The sequence below is a fragment of the Globicephala melas genome, chromosome 3, assembly GCF_963455315.2.
Source record: "Globicephala melas chromosome 3, mGloMel1.2, whole genome shotgun sequence".
NCBI lineage: Eukaryota > Metazoa > Chordata > Mammalia > Artiodactyla > Delphinidae > Globicephala > Globicephala melas.
The window spans coordinates 164,949,087-164,968,445 of NC_083316.1; the positions used below are offsets into that span (position 1 = coordinate 164,949,087).

The 19,359-nt window shown below is 52.4% G+C and overlaps 1 protein-coding gene across 1 annotated transcript in view; it reads left to right on the forward strand.

Annotated features, from left to right (window-relative positions):
• Nucleotides 1–19,359, forward strand: part of MYO1F (myosin IF) — a 32,030-nt gene that overhangs the window by 5,319 nt on the left and 7,352 nt on the right. The window contains exons 2-19 of the mRNA XM_030879589.3: nt 3,497–3,634; nt 4,035–4,124; nt 4,208–4,302; nt 4,692–4,779; nt 4,913–5,002; nt 6,940–7,071; nt 7,237–7,371; nt 7,611–7,743; nt 7,950–8,146; nt 8,917–8,997; nt 9,106–9,192; nt 10,021–10,107; nt 10,590–10,757; nt 11,926–12,011; nt 15,325–15,406; nt 16,891–16,997; nt 17,430–17,528; nt 17,617–17,761. Coding sequence (XP_030735449.3) covers nt 3,497–3,634; nt 4,035–4,124; nt 4,208–4,302; nt 4,692–4,779; nt 4,913–5,002; nt 6,940–7,071; nt 7,237–7,371; nt 7,611–7,743; nt 7,950–8,146; nt 8,917–8,997; nt 9,106–9,192; nt 10,021–10,107; nt 10,590–10,757; nt 11,926–12,011; nt 15,325–15,406; nt 16,891–16,997; nt 17,430–17,528; nt 17,617–17,761 — 2,040 coding nt within the window. The remainder of the gene's footprint in view (nt 1–3,496; nt 3,635–4,034; nt 4,125–4,207; nt 4,303–4,691; nt 4,780–4,912; nt 5,003–6,939; nt 7,072–7,236; nt 7,372–7,610; nt 7,744–7,949; nt 8,147–8,916; nt 8,998–9,105; nt 9,193–10,020; nt 10,108–10,589; nt 10,758–11,925; nt 12,012–15,324; nt 15,407–16,890; nt 16,998–17,429; nt 17,529–17,616; nt 17,762–19,359) is intronic.

Here is a 19,359-nt window from a genome sequence, read left to right on the forward strand (position 1 = left end):
GTTCTCAGAGCATCACATCCAGCACCCCCTTCTTATAACAAGCATCCTGGCAGGTGCCCTTGAAATGCTGAAATGGAATAGTGAAACACACAGACTTCCATCTTCCGAAAACACTTAATGTGGCCCCCTGCAAGGCGAGGAGAAAGTTATTTAGAATAAAATTGCATGGAAAGATGAAAGTGCTCAGGCCGGTGGCCCAAGAACGTCCACTGGAGTGGCCAGGTGCTCACACCTGGACACAGGTGCGTCTCAGCGAGCGAGACAGCCCCCCCGCCACAAGCAGGACACGTTAACCTCACTAGCAGCATGAGCTTCCGAATGCTGGACATTTCTTAGTGAAATCTGAACAAAACTAAATCCTCCCTTGCTACGCAATAGCAACTTTCCTGTAAAATGCAGTGGGTATCAACCATGCAAAAAATACATAGGTCTTCTGTTTATACATAAAATAGGTTTTGGTTCTCGGTTCCAATGGTTATAAACAGGTTTGTCACTTACATGAACTTCTGCTGGGTTGGGGTGGGGAGCTGAGGGCAGGACGATTATGTATTTGTAAAATAATGTAATTAGGTACATGTGCAAATTTAAGGGGACCTATGGCCCCCTTAAATGCCAGCCATGTCCCCAGCCATGTCCCCATCCCTGGAACAACCAAATATGCTCCCACGATTCTTTTTCCTTTGGCCGCGCCTTGCAGCATGAGGGATCTTAGTTCCCCAACCAGGGATTGAACCCCTGCCCCATGCAGTGGGAGTGTGGAGTCCTAACCGCTGGACCACCAGGGAATTCCCCCACAATTCTTAAAGTGCCCCCAGGAGCAGTACAGCCCAGCTACTGTGCATGACGTCCAGAACGTGGATGGGGCTATGGTGAGGGATGCCTGGGGGCTGGGGGGTTCCGAGGGAGCACCTGACCTGTCCTGGAGTCAGGGAGGTCTTCTCGGAGGAGGCGTCCCCTGAGCCAAGCCTTAAGGCATGGGTTGGCATTAGCCAGGCAGGAAGGGTGTTCTGGGCAGAGGGCTGAACCTGTGCAAAGGCTTAGAGGCAACACGGTGAGGCACTGAAAGAGTTCCTCCCAAAGTCCTAAGTTACCGGCACAAAGTAGGTGCTCAGGAATTCTTTGTAGAGTGGATGCATGGAGGTGGCAATGATGGGAAGCCATAGACAGAGAAATGAGATGGTATTTGTCATATGAAAACCTCACTCTCAATATTCAGGCTGGAAGCAGTCTCAGGGGTTTGAGCCCTGCCCACCCCCCTCCTCTGAATTCTCTTCCTGCTTCTGTCACACCTCTGCACATTTGCCCAGGCAGTTCACTCTGCCTGGTGAACCCTTTCTCCCTGCTCTTGATCAAAACCTTTCTCGGGGCTTCCCTGGTGGCGCAGTGGTTGAGAGTCCGCCTGCCGACGCAGGGGACACGGTTCGTGCCCCGGTCCGGGAAGACCCCACATGCCGCGGAGCGGCTGGGCCCGTGAGCCATGGCTGCTGAGCCTGCGCATCCGGAGCCTGTGCTCCACAACGGGAGAGGCCACAACAGTGAGAGGCCCGTGTACCGCAAAAAAAAAAAAAAAAAAAAAAACCTTTCTCGGCTTTCACATCCCACCCTAAACACCCCTTGGGTCGCAACCACTCATGAGCATGGATGCAAGAACCTAGCCTTTGCTGTCAGATGGACCCAGATTCGAATCCCACATCCTTGGAAACAGTTTCGCTGCATCCTTGGTCAAGGGTCAAATACTTCTCAAGTCCCAGTCTCCCTCCTAGCCTACACCACACTGAACTGCTGTGAGGATTGCCAGTAATACTGGTGACACCTGCCTCCAGCAACAGGCAGGTTGTAGATTCTTGGTGAATATTAATTCTGTCAAGTGTCCCTCTGCCCGGGGATCATCCTCCTACCCCACTTTTTTCCCCAAAGCCGTTAATCCCTCACATCAACCCTGGGAAGTGAGGCTGCTTCTCACATTTTCCAGATGAGGCCACTGAAGCTCTGAGCACTGTTAGGTCACACAGCCAGGATTAGAACCCAGATCTACTCCACACCAAAGACTGGGCTCACTTAGTGTCTGTGGGTATTCTTCCACGAATGCCCCCAGGGTTGTCAGCATGTCCAGAATTTGAGTAAGCACCTCCCCTGCTCAGGAACTTTCTGTGGCTCCCCAGTGCCCCCAGGTGAGACTGGCTTCTCATCCACCTCTGCCCTACAGTTGCCCATGCTGACCCTCCTGCTCGATCCCTGCCTGAATTCCTTCCCAGATGGGCCCAGCGCACCATCTCCATTCCCCAGAATCTGCCTGGCAAACCCTGGTCATCTTTGAAGACTTGACTTTGGTTCCCAGCATCTTTGCTCTTGGGGGTTTTTCCTCTGAAGCTGGGTTTCTTTCTTTGCCCTTGTCCCTTGTTTGTTCGATAGGTCCTCCCTGCTGGGACTAGCAAGGACTCAATCCCAATCCCTGCCCTCCAGGAGCTCCAGGTCTGGGGCGGGTAAGGGGCTTCCCAGAGGAGGGACATCTTGTCTGAGCATGAGTTCACCAGACAGGAGAGCTCCAAGCCACCATCACTCTGTGTGCTGGACTCCTCCATGACAGGGGTATATTGAATGGAGGCAGAGGGGGCCTGAGAGAGCCAGTGTGCTTGAGTGTTTTAGGCACTGGATGAGTTCATTTGGGCTGAAAGGAGAGAGCATTCCTGGCAGGCTTCCTGGAGGAAGGGTTTTGAGGAGCGCCTGTGTCTGAGTCTCCTCGTTGGGGCCTAAGGAAGGTGTCATCTGAAGAAAAGCTGAGGGAGGAAATGAGAAGGCAAAGTGGGAGCCTGGGAAGGTGCAGGAGCTGACTCTCTGAGGATGGAGAAGCCCACGGCAGGGGTGGTGGGAAGGCTGTGCGAGCTGAGGACCAGAGTCCCAGCCAGGCACAGAAGCAGAGATCACAGACACATGGTGGCTGAGAGAATCTCAGAGGGATGGGCTAGGATGACCCCGAGGGAGGAGGATGGGAATGGGAGGAAGGAATCCATCTCCAGGTGGAAGGGGTGGCAGCAGGTCAAATGCCATGGAGAAGTCAGGGACTCAGCCTGGGCCAAGGTAGGGAGAGCGGGGCTGGGGACGTGAGAAGCAGGGTGGGGACTCCGCCATCAAGACTTCTCTGATACCCTCCTCTCCTCCCACAGCCACCAGAGTCCCAAGCACACTCTGCCCTGCTGGGCCAGGCATCACTGTCTCCTCTATGGCAACGGGATACTAAGTGGAAGCATGGAGGGACCAAAAGAGAGGGTTGAGGGATGTATCCGAGCTGTCATTCTGTCTGGCCTCCTCCTTTGGGACTAGACCTTGCCTGCCTCTCCTGGTGTCCCGGAGACGCAGAAGAAGGAAGGGAGGTGGTGGGGAAGGGGACAGCATCAGAAGCTGATGATGGAGGTGAGCCAGCAGGGGGTGCTGAGGCACCATCCCCCGCCACGCCCCCTGCAGGGGCTCACCGCCACCCCGCGGCCCCCACCCCCAGGGCAGCAAGGAGCGTTTCCACTGGCAGAGCCACAACGTGAAGCAGAGTGGTGTGGACGACATGGTGCTGCTGCCCCAGATCACCGAGGACGCCATCGTGGGCAACCTCCGCAAGCGCTTCATGGACGACTACATCTTTGTACCCTGGGCCGCGGGCGGGGTGGGCAGACGAAAGACAGAGGGACAGGAGGATGACTGACCAATGGATGGAGAGATGGTGTGCGGATGAGAGCAGAGAAGGATGGCAGAGGGACTGAAGCATGGAAGGGACACACATAACTGAGCACAGGAATGGGGTGGGGGGATGGGCAGTAAGAGCGCTAGGTGTTAGGACAGGGGACAGCGGAGTGACAGCAGGGCCCCGGTTGGGGGTGGCCCTGGCCCTCACTGCTCCCTCTGCCCCAGGGATAGCTCAGCCACAGCATATTCTATTCTCCGCATTCTGGATCCAGATCAGTTTTTTCCTAAGAGAGCCAGGGTGCATCTGAGGGACAAAGCCTGCTGGGACACTGCATGGCCCTTAACCCTCCCCCAACCAGACCTACATCGGCTCCGTGCTCATCTCCGTAAACCCCTTCAAGCAGATGCCCTACTTCACAGACCGTGAGATCGACCTCTACCAGGGCGCGGTGAGGCCGGGGCCGGGTGGGAGGCACAGCCCCAGGACCCCCAGGGCCCTAGCCCTAGGCTGAGCCCAGACCTCCCCCGCCAGGCCCAGTACGAGAATCCCCCGCACATCTATGCCCTCACAGACAACATGTACCGGAACATGCTCATTGATTGTGAGAACCAGTGTGTCATCATCAGGTACGGAGTGGGGGTCCCAGACCCTCGTGCCCAGGTCCCGCTAAAACAGCATCATCACCCCAGGGAGGGGTACTAGGAACTCCTGATCCAAACAGAGCCTTGTTGCCCCTCTCCGCCTCTGGCCCTGCTTTACTTTTCTTGTCACCATCTGACCCATGATATATTTTATGTATTCATTCTGTTATCGCCCATCTGTCCCATCTAAATGTCAGGAAGACAGGCACTTGGATCTGCCTTGTTCACTATTGTATCCCCAGTGCCTGGACTATTGCCTGGTACACAGTAGGTGTCATTCATTCAGTGAATGAATGAATGATTGATCAGACAGTTGAAAGAGCAATTCCCCCACCCCCTGGTCACTCATGACTCCTTCCCTCACCCATCCCCAGTGGAGAGAGTGGAGCTGGGAAGACGGTGGCAGCTAAATACATCATGGGCTACATCTCCAAGGTGTCGGGCGGAGGCCAGAAGGTCCAGGTAAGGCGAAACAGAAAGAAGGGCTGAGTCTTCCCCACTCTGCACGGTATTTCATCCCCCCCACCCTGAGCTCCCACCCCCCCCCCCCCCGTCAGTCTGACCTCTTCCCACCCCCACCTGCTTCTTTCCCCAGCATGTGAAGGACATCATCCTGCAATCAAACCCACTGCTGGAAGCCTTTGGCAATGCCAAGACTGTGCGCAACAATAATTCCAGTCGCTTTGTGAGTCTCTGCAGCCTGCTTGGAGCACATGCTCCCTCCACACTGACTCACTGACCTCCCCCCCCCTCTTTCTCTCTCTCTCTCTCTCCCACCTGTATTCTCAAGAATACAGGAAATACTGCTCCTTACTGGGAGACTCATTTCCTGTTCATGGTTCATCTGAAAAAGAGTCCCCCATCAGCATATCTGTGGAGGCCATGACATGTCTGTGTAGTGTTCAAGAACACTCCTCCCCCAGCTGCAACCAGGCTACGTCTGTTCCTATTCACATTTCAGGTCCCATTTATTCCCTCGTTCATTCTTTCTTTCATCATATGGTTCTTGGAGTCCTTCTTTGTGTCAGGTCCATGCTGAGCCTAATGGAGGACAGAGTAGGTAAACGGATTTGGATTTGTCATCAGTTTCTGTCACGGCTTAGACAAAGAAAAACAATGTAACCTTGTGGGGCTCCTCTGCTGGGATGGGGATGATGTTAATATCCATCTCATAGACCTCGATAATTTCAGTAAATGCCTGAACGTGGAACTGGATTAATGAATTACGACACTAATGATATTTTTTAATTTCCCTAAATATTATTAGTTACAGTTATTAGCTCTATTTTTATTTTCTAATATATTTTATAATATAATTATATTTGAAGTATCTTCCCCAACATTTTATTGTAAAATTTTTCATATACATGGAAAAGTTGAATGAATACTACAGTGAACGCCTGTATGCCCATCTCCTAGATTCCACCACTAATAGTTTACTATACTTGCTTAATCGTATCTCCATTCATCCTTTTTTTTTTTTTTTTTTTTTTTTGCGGTACGCAGGCCTCTCACCGCTATGGCCTCTCTCATGGCGGAGCACAGGCTCCAGACGCACAGGCCCAGCGGCTATCATCTTTTTTTTTTTTTGATGCACTGCAAACTAAGCTGTAGACATCATACCTTTCCCCCCAAACACTTCAGCATGTAGATCATTAATTATAGTCCAATATAATTTTGCAGTTCTCTTTTATTTCTTTTAAAGTAACAGCAAAATATATAAATCTAACGGGGACCATTCACTGAGTTTGGACAAATGCATACACCTGTGCAACCCACACCCCTACTGATATACAGAACATCACCATCTCTCCAGAAAATTCCCTCTTGTCTCTTTCTCGTTGATCTCTACTCCTACTTTACCCCAGAAGCAACCACTCTGATATTTTCTTTTTTCACCGTGGATTAGTTTCAGCAGTTCTAGAACTCCGTATAAACGGAATCACAGAGTCTGTGTTTTCAAACTACTAATGCACACCAAAACATGAATGAATCTCAAAAATATGTAATCCTATTTGATTTTATATAGTTTTATTATACAATAGAATAAGTATTTGTCATACATTATAGGTGTTTCATTGTGTAGTATGATGATGTCATTTGTATTGCAATTGGATGTAGGTGGCAGAAAGGAGAAGTAAGGGGCTTGTCTGCCTTCCAACCTCCAGCCAGAGTGGAACCCAGATGGTGTCAGAGACCAAAGATGGTGTGGGTCCCTTGCTCTGGGCTCAGGGACAACATATGGGATACACCCAGGATCACTGGAACCAGTAGCATTCCACGGAGACATGGAGGCCTCTGTGTTATGGTGAAGGGACTGGGGAGCTGTCAATAAACTGTGATACTTCTCTGTGCCAGGCACAGGGCTAAATGCCCCAAGTGAGGGCTTGAATCATCAGAGAGGGAGGAAAAGGCATTCCTGGCCCAGGACACAGTTTAAGCAAAGGCTGGAGGGAAGAGCTGGTGAAAAGAACAATAAGTGGGAGGTGAGGAGAGGAAAGCAACTTGAGGTCACGTGGCGAAGAGCTACAAAGAGACCAGGCTCATAAGACCGATCCCCAATCCTTCCTCACCTGCAGCCCTGGGACCCTGGGAGGGCTGACGTGACTCTCTTGGGTTCAGGGCAAGTACTTTGAGATCCAGTTCAGCCGCGGTGGGGAGCCAGATGGGGGCAAGATCTCCAACTTCTTGCTGGAGAAATCCCGAGTGGTCATGCAGAATGAAAACGAGAGGAACTTCCACATCTACTACCAGGTGCACGGAAGGGGGCCGTGGGGCTGGGGCAGAGGGAGCCCCACCTGGAGCCCGGGGGGAGACGGTGGGAGGGTCAGCATTTGGAAGCCCATGACAGTGAGCCTCGGGGATTACGAGGGCTGTGCCGGTCCATCACCACATGCGTGAAGATCGTTTGCCCTCCAGCTGCTGGAAGGGGCTTCTCAGGAGCAGCGGCAGAACCTGGGACTCATGACCCCCGACTACTATTACTACCTCAACCAAGCAGACACCTACAAGGTCGACGGCACCGATGACCGGAGCGACTTCAGTGAGACTCTGGTGAGCGCCAGCTGCCCCTCCAGCCCCGGGAAACTTCCCGTGTTACAAATTGGGAAACCAAGGCCCAGAGAGGGGAAGGAACTTGCCCAAGGTTACAGAGCCAATGAGTGAAAGAGCCAGGACAGAGGCCCAGGTGTCCTGACTCCCCAAGTCTGTGCCATGGCCCCCAAAGCCCAACCCAGGGGGCAGGCTGGAGGTCGGGATTTGTGGCACAGGCTCTGCCCCTGTTGTGCCCCCAGAGCGCCATGCAGGTCATCGGGATCCCAGCCAATGTCCAGCAGCTGGTCCTGCAGCTTGTGGCGGGGATCTTGCACTTGGGAAACATCAGCTTCTGCGAAGATGGGAATTATGCCCGGGTGGAGAGCGCAGACCGTGAGTGTGGGTGCTGTGGAGGGCGGGGTGGAGGCGTGTATGCCTGTGTGACCTGCTTCCTCCCTGGGTGGCCCCCTGGGGGTAAGGTCCCATGAGGACAAGATCGGTGTCACTGGGCATCATGGGGAGAGATGGGGGGCGCTCACACGAAACCCAAGAGCCCAACCGACTGCTCCCTTCCCCCCACCCGCCCCATCACCTGGCAGTCTTGGCCTTCCCCGCCTACCTCCTGGGCATTGACAGCAGGCGGCTGCAGGAGAAGCTGACCAGCCGCAAGATGGACAGCCGCTGGGGCGGGCGCAGCGAGTCCATTGACGTGACCTTGAACGTGGAGCAGGCGGCCTACACTCGGGACGCTCTGGCCAAGGGGCTCTACTCCCGTCTCTTCGACTTCCTCGTAGAGGCAAGTGGGGCTGGGGGTGGGAGAGGAGCTCGGGACGGCACCAGGCCCTGGGCTTGGACCAGCCCAGCGGCGGGGCGGGGGGGGGGGGGGTGAGGGGGGCGGGGCCGGCGTCTGGACTGTCATGACCAGTTGGTGGGCATGACCTCACCAATGCCCAGCCGTAGGAGGCATCAAACAGGGCAGGAGGTGATCTGATGGGAGATTTAGGGGCTTCCTGGCTGTGGCGTGGAGCCCAGGAAGGAGGGGTCTATTGGAAACGTCCAGGCCTGAACTGAGATGGGGGCTGTTGGGATGGACAGGGGTGGGTGCATTTGAGAGCCACGAGGTTGGGGGGGGGCCTGTCAGGAGGACAAAGTGATGGACTAGACGGGGGTGAATGAGAATGGGACGCGTCAAGGTCAAGAATAGTGACTGCAGTAGCCAACATTCCATAGCACCTAATGCATGTCCGCTGTGGTTCTGTTTTCCAAGCATCAGTTTATTTAACTCTTAGAGAATAGACCTCTAAGAGAGTTGCTACTGTTACCCATTTTAAAGATGAGAAAGTAGAGGTGCAGAGTGGTTAAGGGGCAGAGCCAGCTCCCAAGGCAGGAACCCGGATGTTCTAACACCTGGCTTTCTCATAGGAATGACCGATGGGGGTATGGGTATGCACAGAGGTGGGGAAGGCAGGAGAGAAACTGGTGGGAGGGTACCCAGCCTGTGAACATGGCTAAGAGCATTTCAAGAGAGTGGCAGGCCACTCACCTAGTGTCCCCACCACATCACAGGCCATTAACCGTGCCATGCAGAAGCCCCAGGAGGAGTACAGTATCGGTGTGCTTGACATCTACGGCTTTGAGATCTTCCAGGTACGTATGACACTGCCACCGGCCCACGGCCACTCTAGGGTGGCCCAGTGGCCCCGGAGCCTCCAGTATCAGCCCACTTAGGGAAGCATTCTTTCCCTCTCTTGGCAGAAAAATGGCTTTGAGCAGTTCTGCATCAACTTCGTCAACGAGAAGCTACAGCAGATCTTTATCGAACTCACCCTGAAGGCTGAACAGGTGGGCAAGGGCATCCAAGTGGCCAGGAGCAGGGGACACTGGGGGTGGGGGCAGGACCATGAAGGTTGCCAAGCAACCGGGGACACCCCAGCCCCACACTGGCACCTGTCTCTGCTGACCTGTCCAAGCTCCTTCCTTCAGGAGAGATTTTCTGCCTCTGAAGGTTTGACAAGGGCTAGGGAATAGCTTCTTTGTTCACACCTTCACACCTCAATTATTTATTGAGCACCTGCTGTGTACCAGCCACTGTCTGCAGTGCTAGGGAGACCTCCATGAACAGGACAGACAAAAATCCCTGCTGTTTTCATTCAACCCGTCCCATAGAAGCAGAGCCTGAGACTAGGTTTCAGGGCAAATACCAGGACGTGACTGAGGAAGTGAGAAAGGGAGTTTTTTTTTTTTTAAACCACCATTCTTTTTTTTTTGGCCACTCCATGTGGGATTTTAGTTTCCCGACCAGGGATGAAACCCATGCCCCCTGAAGTGGAAGCGCAGAGTCTTAACCACTGGACCGCCAAGGAAGTCCCCAGAAAGGGATTTATTTTTAAAGAGCCAAATAGGATGTATTCATGAGAAGGTCACACTTCAGGCAACTGGGGCTCAATTCTCGGACCCCTGGGGAACCTTCTGACCTGCCCCACACGGGGGAATGGGCTTTGTTATCTGAGACAGTCCTAAGTGATGAGATGGGAAGAGGAGTTATATGGGGGGTGGGGGGGAACATCTGTCACACCTCCTTCACCCATCCTCCTGAAGCTCAAATTCTAGAAACACAGGCACCTTTGCCCAGACACCTGGTCCCATCCCTGCCCCCTTTGCCGCCACCAGGAGGAGTACGTACAGGAGGGCATCCGCTGGACCCCCATCCAGTACTTCAACAACAAAATCGTCTGTGACCTCATCGAAAACAAGCTGGTGAGGGCCAGGGCAGATCTGGGGGTTCTCACTGGGCCCCGGAGCTGGGCTTGGGAGAGCTGGGAGAGCCGGGGCGTTTCCAGCCCCCGTAGGCCCTTCTCACCCATGCTCCCCCTTGGGCAGATGGAGCCCCACTGACGATACCTGTCGGCCACCTTGCCCATTCACTCTGCTTACCTGCTCACCTTTCACTTATTCACTCAACAAACATCCCCCCAGGCAGGCTGCTGGGGATAGAGGGGTCAAAGCTGACGGGTCCCCCCACCATCTCAGTCTGGGGAAGGGATACAGGCATGGGTCCCTTATGGGGTCCCCCACCCTATCCTGCACCAGCGAGCTGGGCCCCCCACCAGCACCTTTTTGCTCGTGCATTCGGAAGCCTCTCCTCTCCCTCCCCAATGAGCGAGATGGGGGCAGGGCCGGGCCAGGCTGATCCCTGCCCCGCCCACCCCGCCCACCCGACCCGACGCCCGCTCCCGCAGAACCCACCGGGCATCATGAGCGTCCTGGACGACGTGTGCGCCACCATGCACGCCACGGGCGGCGGCGCCGACCAGACGCTGCTGCAGAAGCTGCAGGCGGCCGTGGGCACCCACGAGCACTTCAACAGCTGGAGTGCCGGCTTCGTCATCCACCACTACGCGGGCAAGGTGCGCCCCACCTCCGCCCCATAGGCCCCAGGGGGATTCGGTCCAGACCCCCAGCCAGGGCTGAAGAGCTCCACCGACCCCCTTCTCCAGCCCTCCCCCGACTGGCCAAAAACACAGACCCCCTCCCACTGACCCCCAAGAACTGGCCTGTCACCCCAACCCATGGCCCTTCAGCCAGGGCTGTGGAGCCCACTGGCCCCTGATCAAGCCCACAGCTCTCGCAGCTAACAGGACAGCGCCCCCCCTTACAGGACACAAACTCCCCCCCCATCGACACCAAATTAAGCAGCAGACCCCCAAGCCCCAATCTGAGCTGTCAGCCCCATTATCCCCCTGAACCAGGACACAGCCCCCCTCCTTCTGATCTCAACTTGGAGTCCCCAGGGCCATGTTGCCAGCCACTGCCTGCACGATAGGCTGGAGCCCCCTACCTACAGACCCCTAGCCAAGGCTTTCGAAATCCAGTGGCCTCCGACCCTGGCCATGGTCCCCCTCCCCAGCTTACAAGACTGAAGACTCTCCCATTGACCTTAACATGGGCAGCGAAGAACCTCAGGGGTCCCCTGGCCATACTGCAGCCCACCAATCCCTAAAATGGGCTGGAGCTCCCGTTTTCCCTCAGCAGGAAGTAGCCCAGACAGGAACTATGCAGGGCCCCCCACCCTTGGGGATGGCAGACCCAGCCCACAAGCCTGGCCAAAGCCCCCACCACCACCAGCCCCCAGCCAGTGCTGTAACCCTCCTGACACAGTCCCCCAGCCCCCTGCCCCCCAACCAACCCCAATACAGATGCTCAATCTGACCTTTTGACACCAAATTCAGTCGTGGAACCCCGGGGCCCACCCCTGCCAAGATTGCAGCCCCTCACCCCCCAGTCTGAGCTCTAACTGTCACCTCCCCATCCCTCGGATCCAGCCTGCAGCCCCCACCTCCTAATCTGGACTGTAACCCCCATCTTCCCTCACCTCTGACCTAGACTGTAGCCCTAACCCTCCAACCCCACCTTGAACATCAGACCTCCAGGGCCCCCAGGTCCATGCTGCCCCCGACCCCCTATTTTGAACTGTAGACACCACCCAGTCCTGTCACCCCAGAGCAGGCCCCCACAGGACGCCCCCCCCGACCCTCTGCCTAAGTCCCTCACTCCCGCCACGCCGCCTTCCTCCAGGTATCCTATGATGTCAACGGCTTCTGCGAGAGGAACCGTGATGTCCTCTTCTCCGACCTCATAGAGCTGATGCAGACCAGTGAGCAGTGAGTGGTCCCAGGCGGGAGCCTCTGGACAACTCCTCGTGGGGACGGGGGAGGCCCAGAGACCACCCCGTCTTCCCCAGAGCTCCCATCACGCCATAAACTTTGGGGGGGGGTGGCTGTGTTTCTAATGACTGGTTCTGATTAAACAGTAGCCCGAGGTCCACAGGGAGAGCCCTAGCAGCAGTTCCTTATGGCCCTTCCAACGCTGCCCTCTGCAAACCCAAGCATCTGTGCTGGTGTGGACAGCTTCCCTTTTTATGCAGTGAAAACACATCTCGCTATGCATTTTTCTGTATTAATATGTATGGATTCATCTCCCTGATCACAGCAGCATACCGGGTTCCATCTTTTTATATCTCAAAATTTTATTCAAGCGCTGCTGTGTACCAGGCATCATTTGAACTTTTGGGGGTAGAGAACTGAACAGGTCAGAGAACACAGCTGCTCTCATCAAGCTGACAGCCAAGTGGCGAGACAGACATTGAACTAGAGGGAAAAAAAGGCAAATAGAGGGCTTCCCTGGTGGCGCAGTGGTTGAGAGTCCGCCTCGATGCAGGGGACACGGGTTCGTGCCCCGGTCCGGGAAGATCCCACATGCTGCAGAGCGGCTGGGCCCGTGAGCCATGGCCGCTGAGCCTGCGCGTCCGGAGCCTGTGCTCCGTAATGGGAGAGGCCACAACAGTGAGAGGCCCGCATACCAAAAAAAAAAAAAAAAAAAAAGGCAAATAGAATATAGCATGAGTGAAAGTTCTAAGACAGTGGTTCGTATAGTGCTGAAAGTGTGGTTACTAGACCAATAACGTCAGCATCCTCTGAGCTGATTACAAACATAGAGCCTTAGGCTCCACCTCAGAGGGACTGAATCAGAATCTGCATTTTAGCAAGACCTCAGGAGTCATGGGTACATTAGAGTTTGGGAACCACTGATGTAGAACGATGCTGTCCAACATTATTCCACATCCAATAGAACTGAAGCCACACACGTAGTTATTTTTAAATGGCCTGATTCAGGTATAAGTTACCTACCATTAAATGCATCCATTTTAAGAAATGGTTTTTAGTGAATGTTCAGAGTTGTACAGCCCTCACCACAATCCAGTTTGGAACACGTGCATCGCCCCAAAAGATCCTTCATGCCACATTGCAGTCAATCCCCATTCCTGCCACCCGTGTAGTTTTAAACTTTCTGGTAAGCACACTTAAAAAGTAAAAAGGTGTCGCACGACAATGTAAATGTACCTAATACCAGTGAATAGTACATTTTTAAATGATTTAAATGGTAAATTGTATGTTGTTTTGTGTACTTTACAAAAGAAAGAAAGAAAAAAAGAAAGCTATGTGTACCTAACAAAACACATCTGCTGGTCAGATTTCGTCTAGGGTTTGTTCTTTTTAAAAAACAGAATTGTAGTAAGAGATTTACCATAGAACTAATTGTCTGTGGAATATTAAACGGTGAAAGAATTTTTTAAGAAAGTAAAACAGGTGAAATTTTTTTAATGTTTTCTTTAGCTCAGTATACCCAAAGTAGCATTTTAATATGCAATCAGTACTAAAAAATTATTGATGAAATACTTACATTCTCTTTTTCCACACTGCATACTCTTTGAAATCCAGTGTGTGTTTCAGCACTCACAGCATATCTCAATTTGGACAGGCCACGTTATAAGGGCTTCAGGAACCACGTGGGACCCATGGCTGCCGTATTGTAAAGCACAGAGTTAGAGCTGTGGTTCACAAAGTGGGGTCCCTGGACCAGCACCCTCAGCATCACCAGAAATTATTGTTAGAAATTATTGGCCCCCAGCCCAGACCTGTGAATGAGAACCCCCAGGGGCGAGGCCCAGCTATCTGTGTTTCAACAAGCTTCCCTGGTGATTCTGGTGCCCACTGAGGTGTGAGAACCACTGGGACGAGTGTGAAGAAAAACTAAGTTGGTAAGGGGTAGACAGTGAGAAGGGCATCGTTCTTTCATTTTTTTTTTTTTTTGCTTTCTTTTAATTGTGATAAAATACACAAAATATAAAATTTACCTTTCTACCCGTTTTAAAGTATACAGCTCAGTGGCATTAAGTATTAAGTACATTCACAATGTTGTATGACAATCACCACGATTAGGTTCAGAAACATTTCATCACCCTAAACACATACTCTGCATCTATTAAGCAGTCCACTTCTTCTGGGTTATGGTGGTTAGGGAAGATCTCACTGAGAAGGAGGAAGAAGCTGTGAATGTAACAATGTTACCAAACTGAACTTGGGCCCCTCGCTCAATGCGCAGCAAAGCCAACCCCCTGACACTAAGTGGTGGTGAAGGAGAGTACAGCGTTTATTGCAGGGCCAAGCAAGGAGAATAGGCAGCTCATACTCAAAAGACCCAAACTCCCTGATAGCTTTCAGGGAAGGGTCTTTAAAGACAGTGTGAGGGAGAGGGTCACAGGGTGTGTGATCAGGTCCGTGCACAATTTTCTGATTGGCTGATGGTGAGGTAACAGAGTGATGTTTCTGGAATCTCCATCATCAACCTTCTGGTTCCAGCCAATCTGGGGTCTATGCACTGGTGGTCAGCATATAATTACCTTCTTCTACCTGATGGGGGTTTTAATATCTGCAAAACAACTCAAGGATATGGCTCAGGATATTATCTATGGCCCTTGAGGAGGAACTAAAAGTCCTTCACTTTGTTTTACGGCTGAACTATTATTATTTTGTCTTGCTTGGCTGCTTTCCTTTGTTTCTGCATGTTCTCACTTTCCTGATTAAATTTGCTCAGAGAAGGCCTGGGAGGCTAAAGCTTTTCTAAAAACAAGAGGCAGGGGACATGGCGGGGGATTCTGTCTCCGGGAAGGCCCCACAGGGTCCTGCTCGGTTTCACCAGAGTGAATTTAACAGATCCCCTGTTGATGGACACTTAGGTTGTGCCCATCTATGGTTATCACAAACAGAGCTACAGCGACAAGATCCTTGTCCCTATTTCTTTGCACACACATGCAAGCCTGTGCCTGTAAGACGGTTCCTCCCAGGGGACCTGCCCCTGTTGCCCGAGATGCTGCATCACTTAGCTTAACTTTGTTCTATTTTACTTGCTACCCAAGTCATACATGGTCATGGAGGAAAAAGTAACAGTACAAATAAATCAAGGAACCAGAAGGACAAAACCAACTTTCTGATTCTCACCATCACACCCCCTAGCATTAAGGAAGAACCATACTGTACAGCATGTCCTCTGCGTCCCAGGCACCTAGACAGCCCACCTCTGGGAGGGCATCCAAGTTCTAGCTGCACCTCCGACCTCCCCTCTATCCCTGCCCAGGGCCTTCCTCCGGATGCTCTTTCCCGAGAAGCTGGATGTAGAAAAGAAGGGCCGCCCCAGTACAGCCGGCTCCAAGATCAAGGTGGGCATGGGGAGGGATGGGTCCATTTCCCTCATTCCAAGGTCAATCCCTCCCCCATCCCAGGGCCTCTGCCCCTCCCTCTGGCACCCTCTCTCTGTTCACCAGGGCCTTCTTCCAGCTCTGGGGTTAAGGAGCTTGGACCAGCTTCCTTAATGTCCTCCTAACTCCCTAAATCCAGAAGTGAACCATCATCCTAATGTTTTTTGTTTTTTTGGTATTTTGGTCATGTCACTTTTTTCTTCATTGTGGTAAAATATACATAAAATTTACCATTTTAACCATCTTTAAGTATACATCTCAGCAGCACTAAGTACGTTTGCATTCATGCCACCACCCTCACCATCCATCTCCAGAACTTTCTCATCTTCCCAAACTGAAACTCTGTCCCCATGAAACACTCACTCCTCATCCCCTCCCCCAGCCCCTGGCCCCCACCATCTAGTTCCTGTCTCTATGGATTTGACCCTTCTAGGGACCTGCTATAAATGGAATCAGACAGCATTTATCCTTTTGTGACTGGTTTATTTCACTGAGCATATCTTCAAGGTTCAAGCATGTGTCAGAATTTCCTTCCTTTTTAAGGCTGAATAATACTCCATTTACGGATATACCGTTTTTTCTTACCCATTCCTGCACTGATGGACACTTGGGCTGTTTTCACCTTTTGGCTATTGTGAATAGTGCTGCTATGAACATGGGTGTCCCATCCTAATAATATTTCAATAACCATATATGGGGCACTTATCAGTGCTGGCAGCAAACACAAGACATTTTACAGACGTGGGACTTAGTCCCATCTGGCAGATGGCAGGCCAAGGCTCAGAGAGGCGCAGTCACTGGCCCAGAACTGTGATCACACACCGGGGTCTCTCCTGCTGCTCCCCTGATCCTCCCACCTGGAATAATTTCCTTTCTAGTCTCCCCTGAGGGTCTAAAATGCACAACCCTAGCCTCTCAGACACACACACATGATTCTCTGCTTCCAAAGTGCCCCAAAGGACAAGCAGAAATTTCTGGGCAACATGTTCCCGCGTGCTCAGTTACTCCATCAACAAACGTTAAACAAGAGAAGCCACCGCAAGGAGAAGCCCGCGCACCACAAACGAACAGTAGCCCCCGCTCGTCACAACTAGAGCAAGCCCGCATGCAGCAACGAAGACCCAACGCAGCCAAAAATAAATTAATTAATTTAAAAAAAAAGTTCACTGAGCACTTATTATGTGCCAGGCTAAGTGGTGAATATGGCAGACATGTGAGCTCCTGGTTTTCGGTTTGAGGGCCAGGTAGACGCACGATATCAACCCCATGTGATATGTGCTAACAGAGTCACACATGGAATGGACCAGGGACACCTGAGCCCGTGGTCCGTCAGGTGCCACACACCCAGCCAGTGTGTCCTGTCTCTTGTATTCAGGGTGGGAAGAGAGAGGGGCCAGAGGGTCCCATCTGTGCTCCCCACCCCCACTTTCTCCCCGCTCCCTTAGAAACAAGCCAACGACCTGGTATCCACGCTGAAGAGGTGCACCCCCCACTACATCCGCTGCATCAAGCCCAACGAGACCAAGAGGCCCCGTGATTGGGAGGAGAACAGGTGACACCCCCGCCCTGCCTGGGCCAGTCCGCACCAGCTGACCCCCAGGGTCATGGGACCCATCAAAGGGCTCACCCAAGCCGACCCCTAGGACCAGTGCAAAACCCCTCAGGGCCCCAGGGTTATACCTAACGCTGATCAAGACCCCAAGGGAGGACCCCAGACTGTCTGTAGGATGCCCCAGGGACTAACACAGTCCTCCTCATTCCCCAAACCCCACGTGCCACCCCCTGAAACTGAAACTGACCCCCGAACACAGATCCCCCAGAACCGAGGCCCCCCCAATGCACAAAACTAACTCTCAAGCAGGCCCCTGTGTCCAGCAGTGAACCTCCCTCCCTAGACCTCAGAACTCACCCCCTAAACTGCCTCCAGCACGATTCCAGACACCCCCCCCCAACTCCCAGGGGACTCAGGCTGCCCTCCCTCCAGGGTCAAGCACCAGGTGGAGTATCTGGGCCTAAAGGAGAACATCAGGGTGCGCCGGGCAGGCTTCGCCTACCGCCGCCAGTTTGCCAAGTTCCTGCAGAGGTGAGGCGCCCTCCACCACACACACCCTGGCCCCAACACCCAGCCGCCCTGCTAGCTGCTCAAACCCTCCCCTGCTCTCCCCCTCCAGGTATGCTATTCTGACCCCCGAGACGTGGCCGCACTGGCGTGGGGACGAGCGTCAGGGGGTCCAGCACTTGCTGCGGGCAGTCAACATGGAGCCAGACCAGTACCAGATGGGGAGCACCAAGGTCTTCGTCAAGAACCCTGAGTCCGTAAGTGTGTGTGAGAGACAGACAGACAGACACCAGCATCACCTGCACGGTCCTGCTCTTCAGGCCCCTGTGCGACTGTGGGCATGCTTCCTCTCCCCTCCAAGCCTCAGTTTCTCCATTTGGAAAGTGGGGAGAGTCATAGCCACACCGCAGGATCAGGGCGAGGATTAGACAAAACAGAAAGTCCGAGGCATGGTGCCTGGCATGTAGTAGGTGCTCAAAAAAAACTAAATTAGCTGAACGGTCCATGGTGGCCAGGAAGCAGGTGAAGAAACGCATGGCCGCCTGTGCTGACATCCCCTTGGAGGAGATAAGAACTCACAGCTTATCCAGAATATGTCTTTTTCTATATTTTTTTTTTGGCCGTTCCATACAGCTTGCAGGATCTTAGTTCCCCCCCAGGGATTGAACCCGTGTCCCCTGCAGTGGAAGCATGGAGTCCTAACTACTGGACCGTCAGGGAATTCCCAGCTCTTAGCCTTTTATGAAAAGGCTAGAAGCACCACTGACATTATGCCACCTCTGCTTCCAGGGGCAAAAGGAAACAAACAAAGCAGCAATGACAAAGAAGTTCTGGGGATCTAATGTACAGTGCAGTGATTACGGTTGACAGTACTGTATTATATACCTGAAATTTGCTAAGAGAGTAGATCTTCAATGTTCTCACCACAAGAAAGACATGGTAATTATGTGACAGGACAGAAGGGTTAGCTAACCTAGGTGGTAATCATTTTGCAACATATATGTGCATCAAATTAACTCATGTACACTTTAAACTTACACGGTGTTATATGTCAGTTATATCTCAATAAAGCTGGCAGGGGAAGTTTTTTAAAAAGCAACAATGACAAGAATAACGAAAAAACAAGGCTAGGAATCCCCTAAGGGCCCATCTGGCCCCCTGCTTCAGTGCATGGATTGGAAAGCACACAGGGAAATGGTCGTCTCAATGAGCTGTACTGGTTCACCAGACTCCCAAGGGAATCTTAGGTTCCCCAACCCAGGACAAGCTGTAGCACCAGGGAAAGGTATGCTGGGGACGTGGGCCAGGCCCAGCTGGGTGCCCATCACCTGCATAATCATGGCACCTGCTCTATAGTATCTCAGGGACTTTATGAAGACAACCAGGAGATTGTCTGCATGATTCCCTTGATGTTACTGTAACTTACAAGTAACTATTCTCTCATCAAAGCAAAAACATAACACAGTGGGGTGGAGCCTCTACAGATTTCATAGCTCCAAAAATAATCTATCTTGGGAGGTCCAGATTCTTCATCCCCCAAATGTGACTGCATCTACCTCCTAGAGCTTTTCCCTACGGAGGCGCTTTGCTCCAAGAAATAAAAACAGTCTAGAATCAACAGCATACAATGTAGATATTGTTAGCAGTAGAAACTCAGCACAAACCAAAATTGTCCAAGGCTAAAACTGCACCTGGAAGAATTTAAGTGGTAATAGATAAGAAAGAAAGGAAAGAGGGAGCAGAAGGGGAAAAAAAAAAAAGGAAAATTGGAGGGAAAGAGAGAGAAAGAGAATCCATCTCGCTGGTTACTGGCGGATTGCAGTATCTGACTCTGAAAGGAAAAGATAAAAATTGA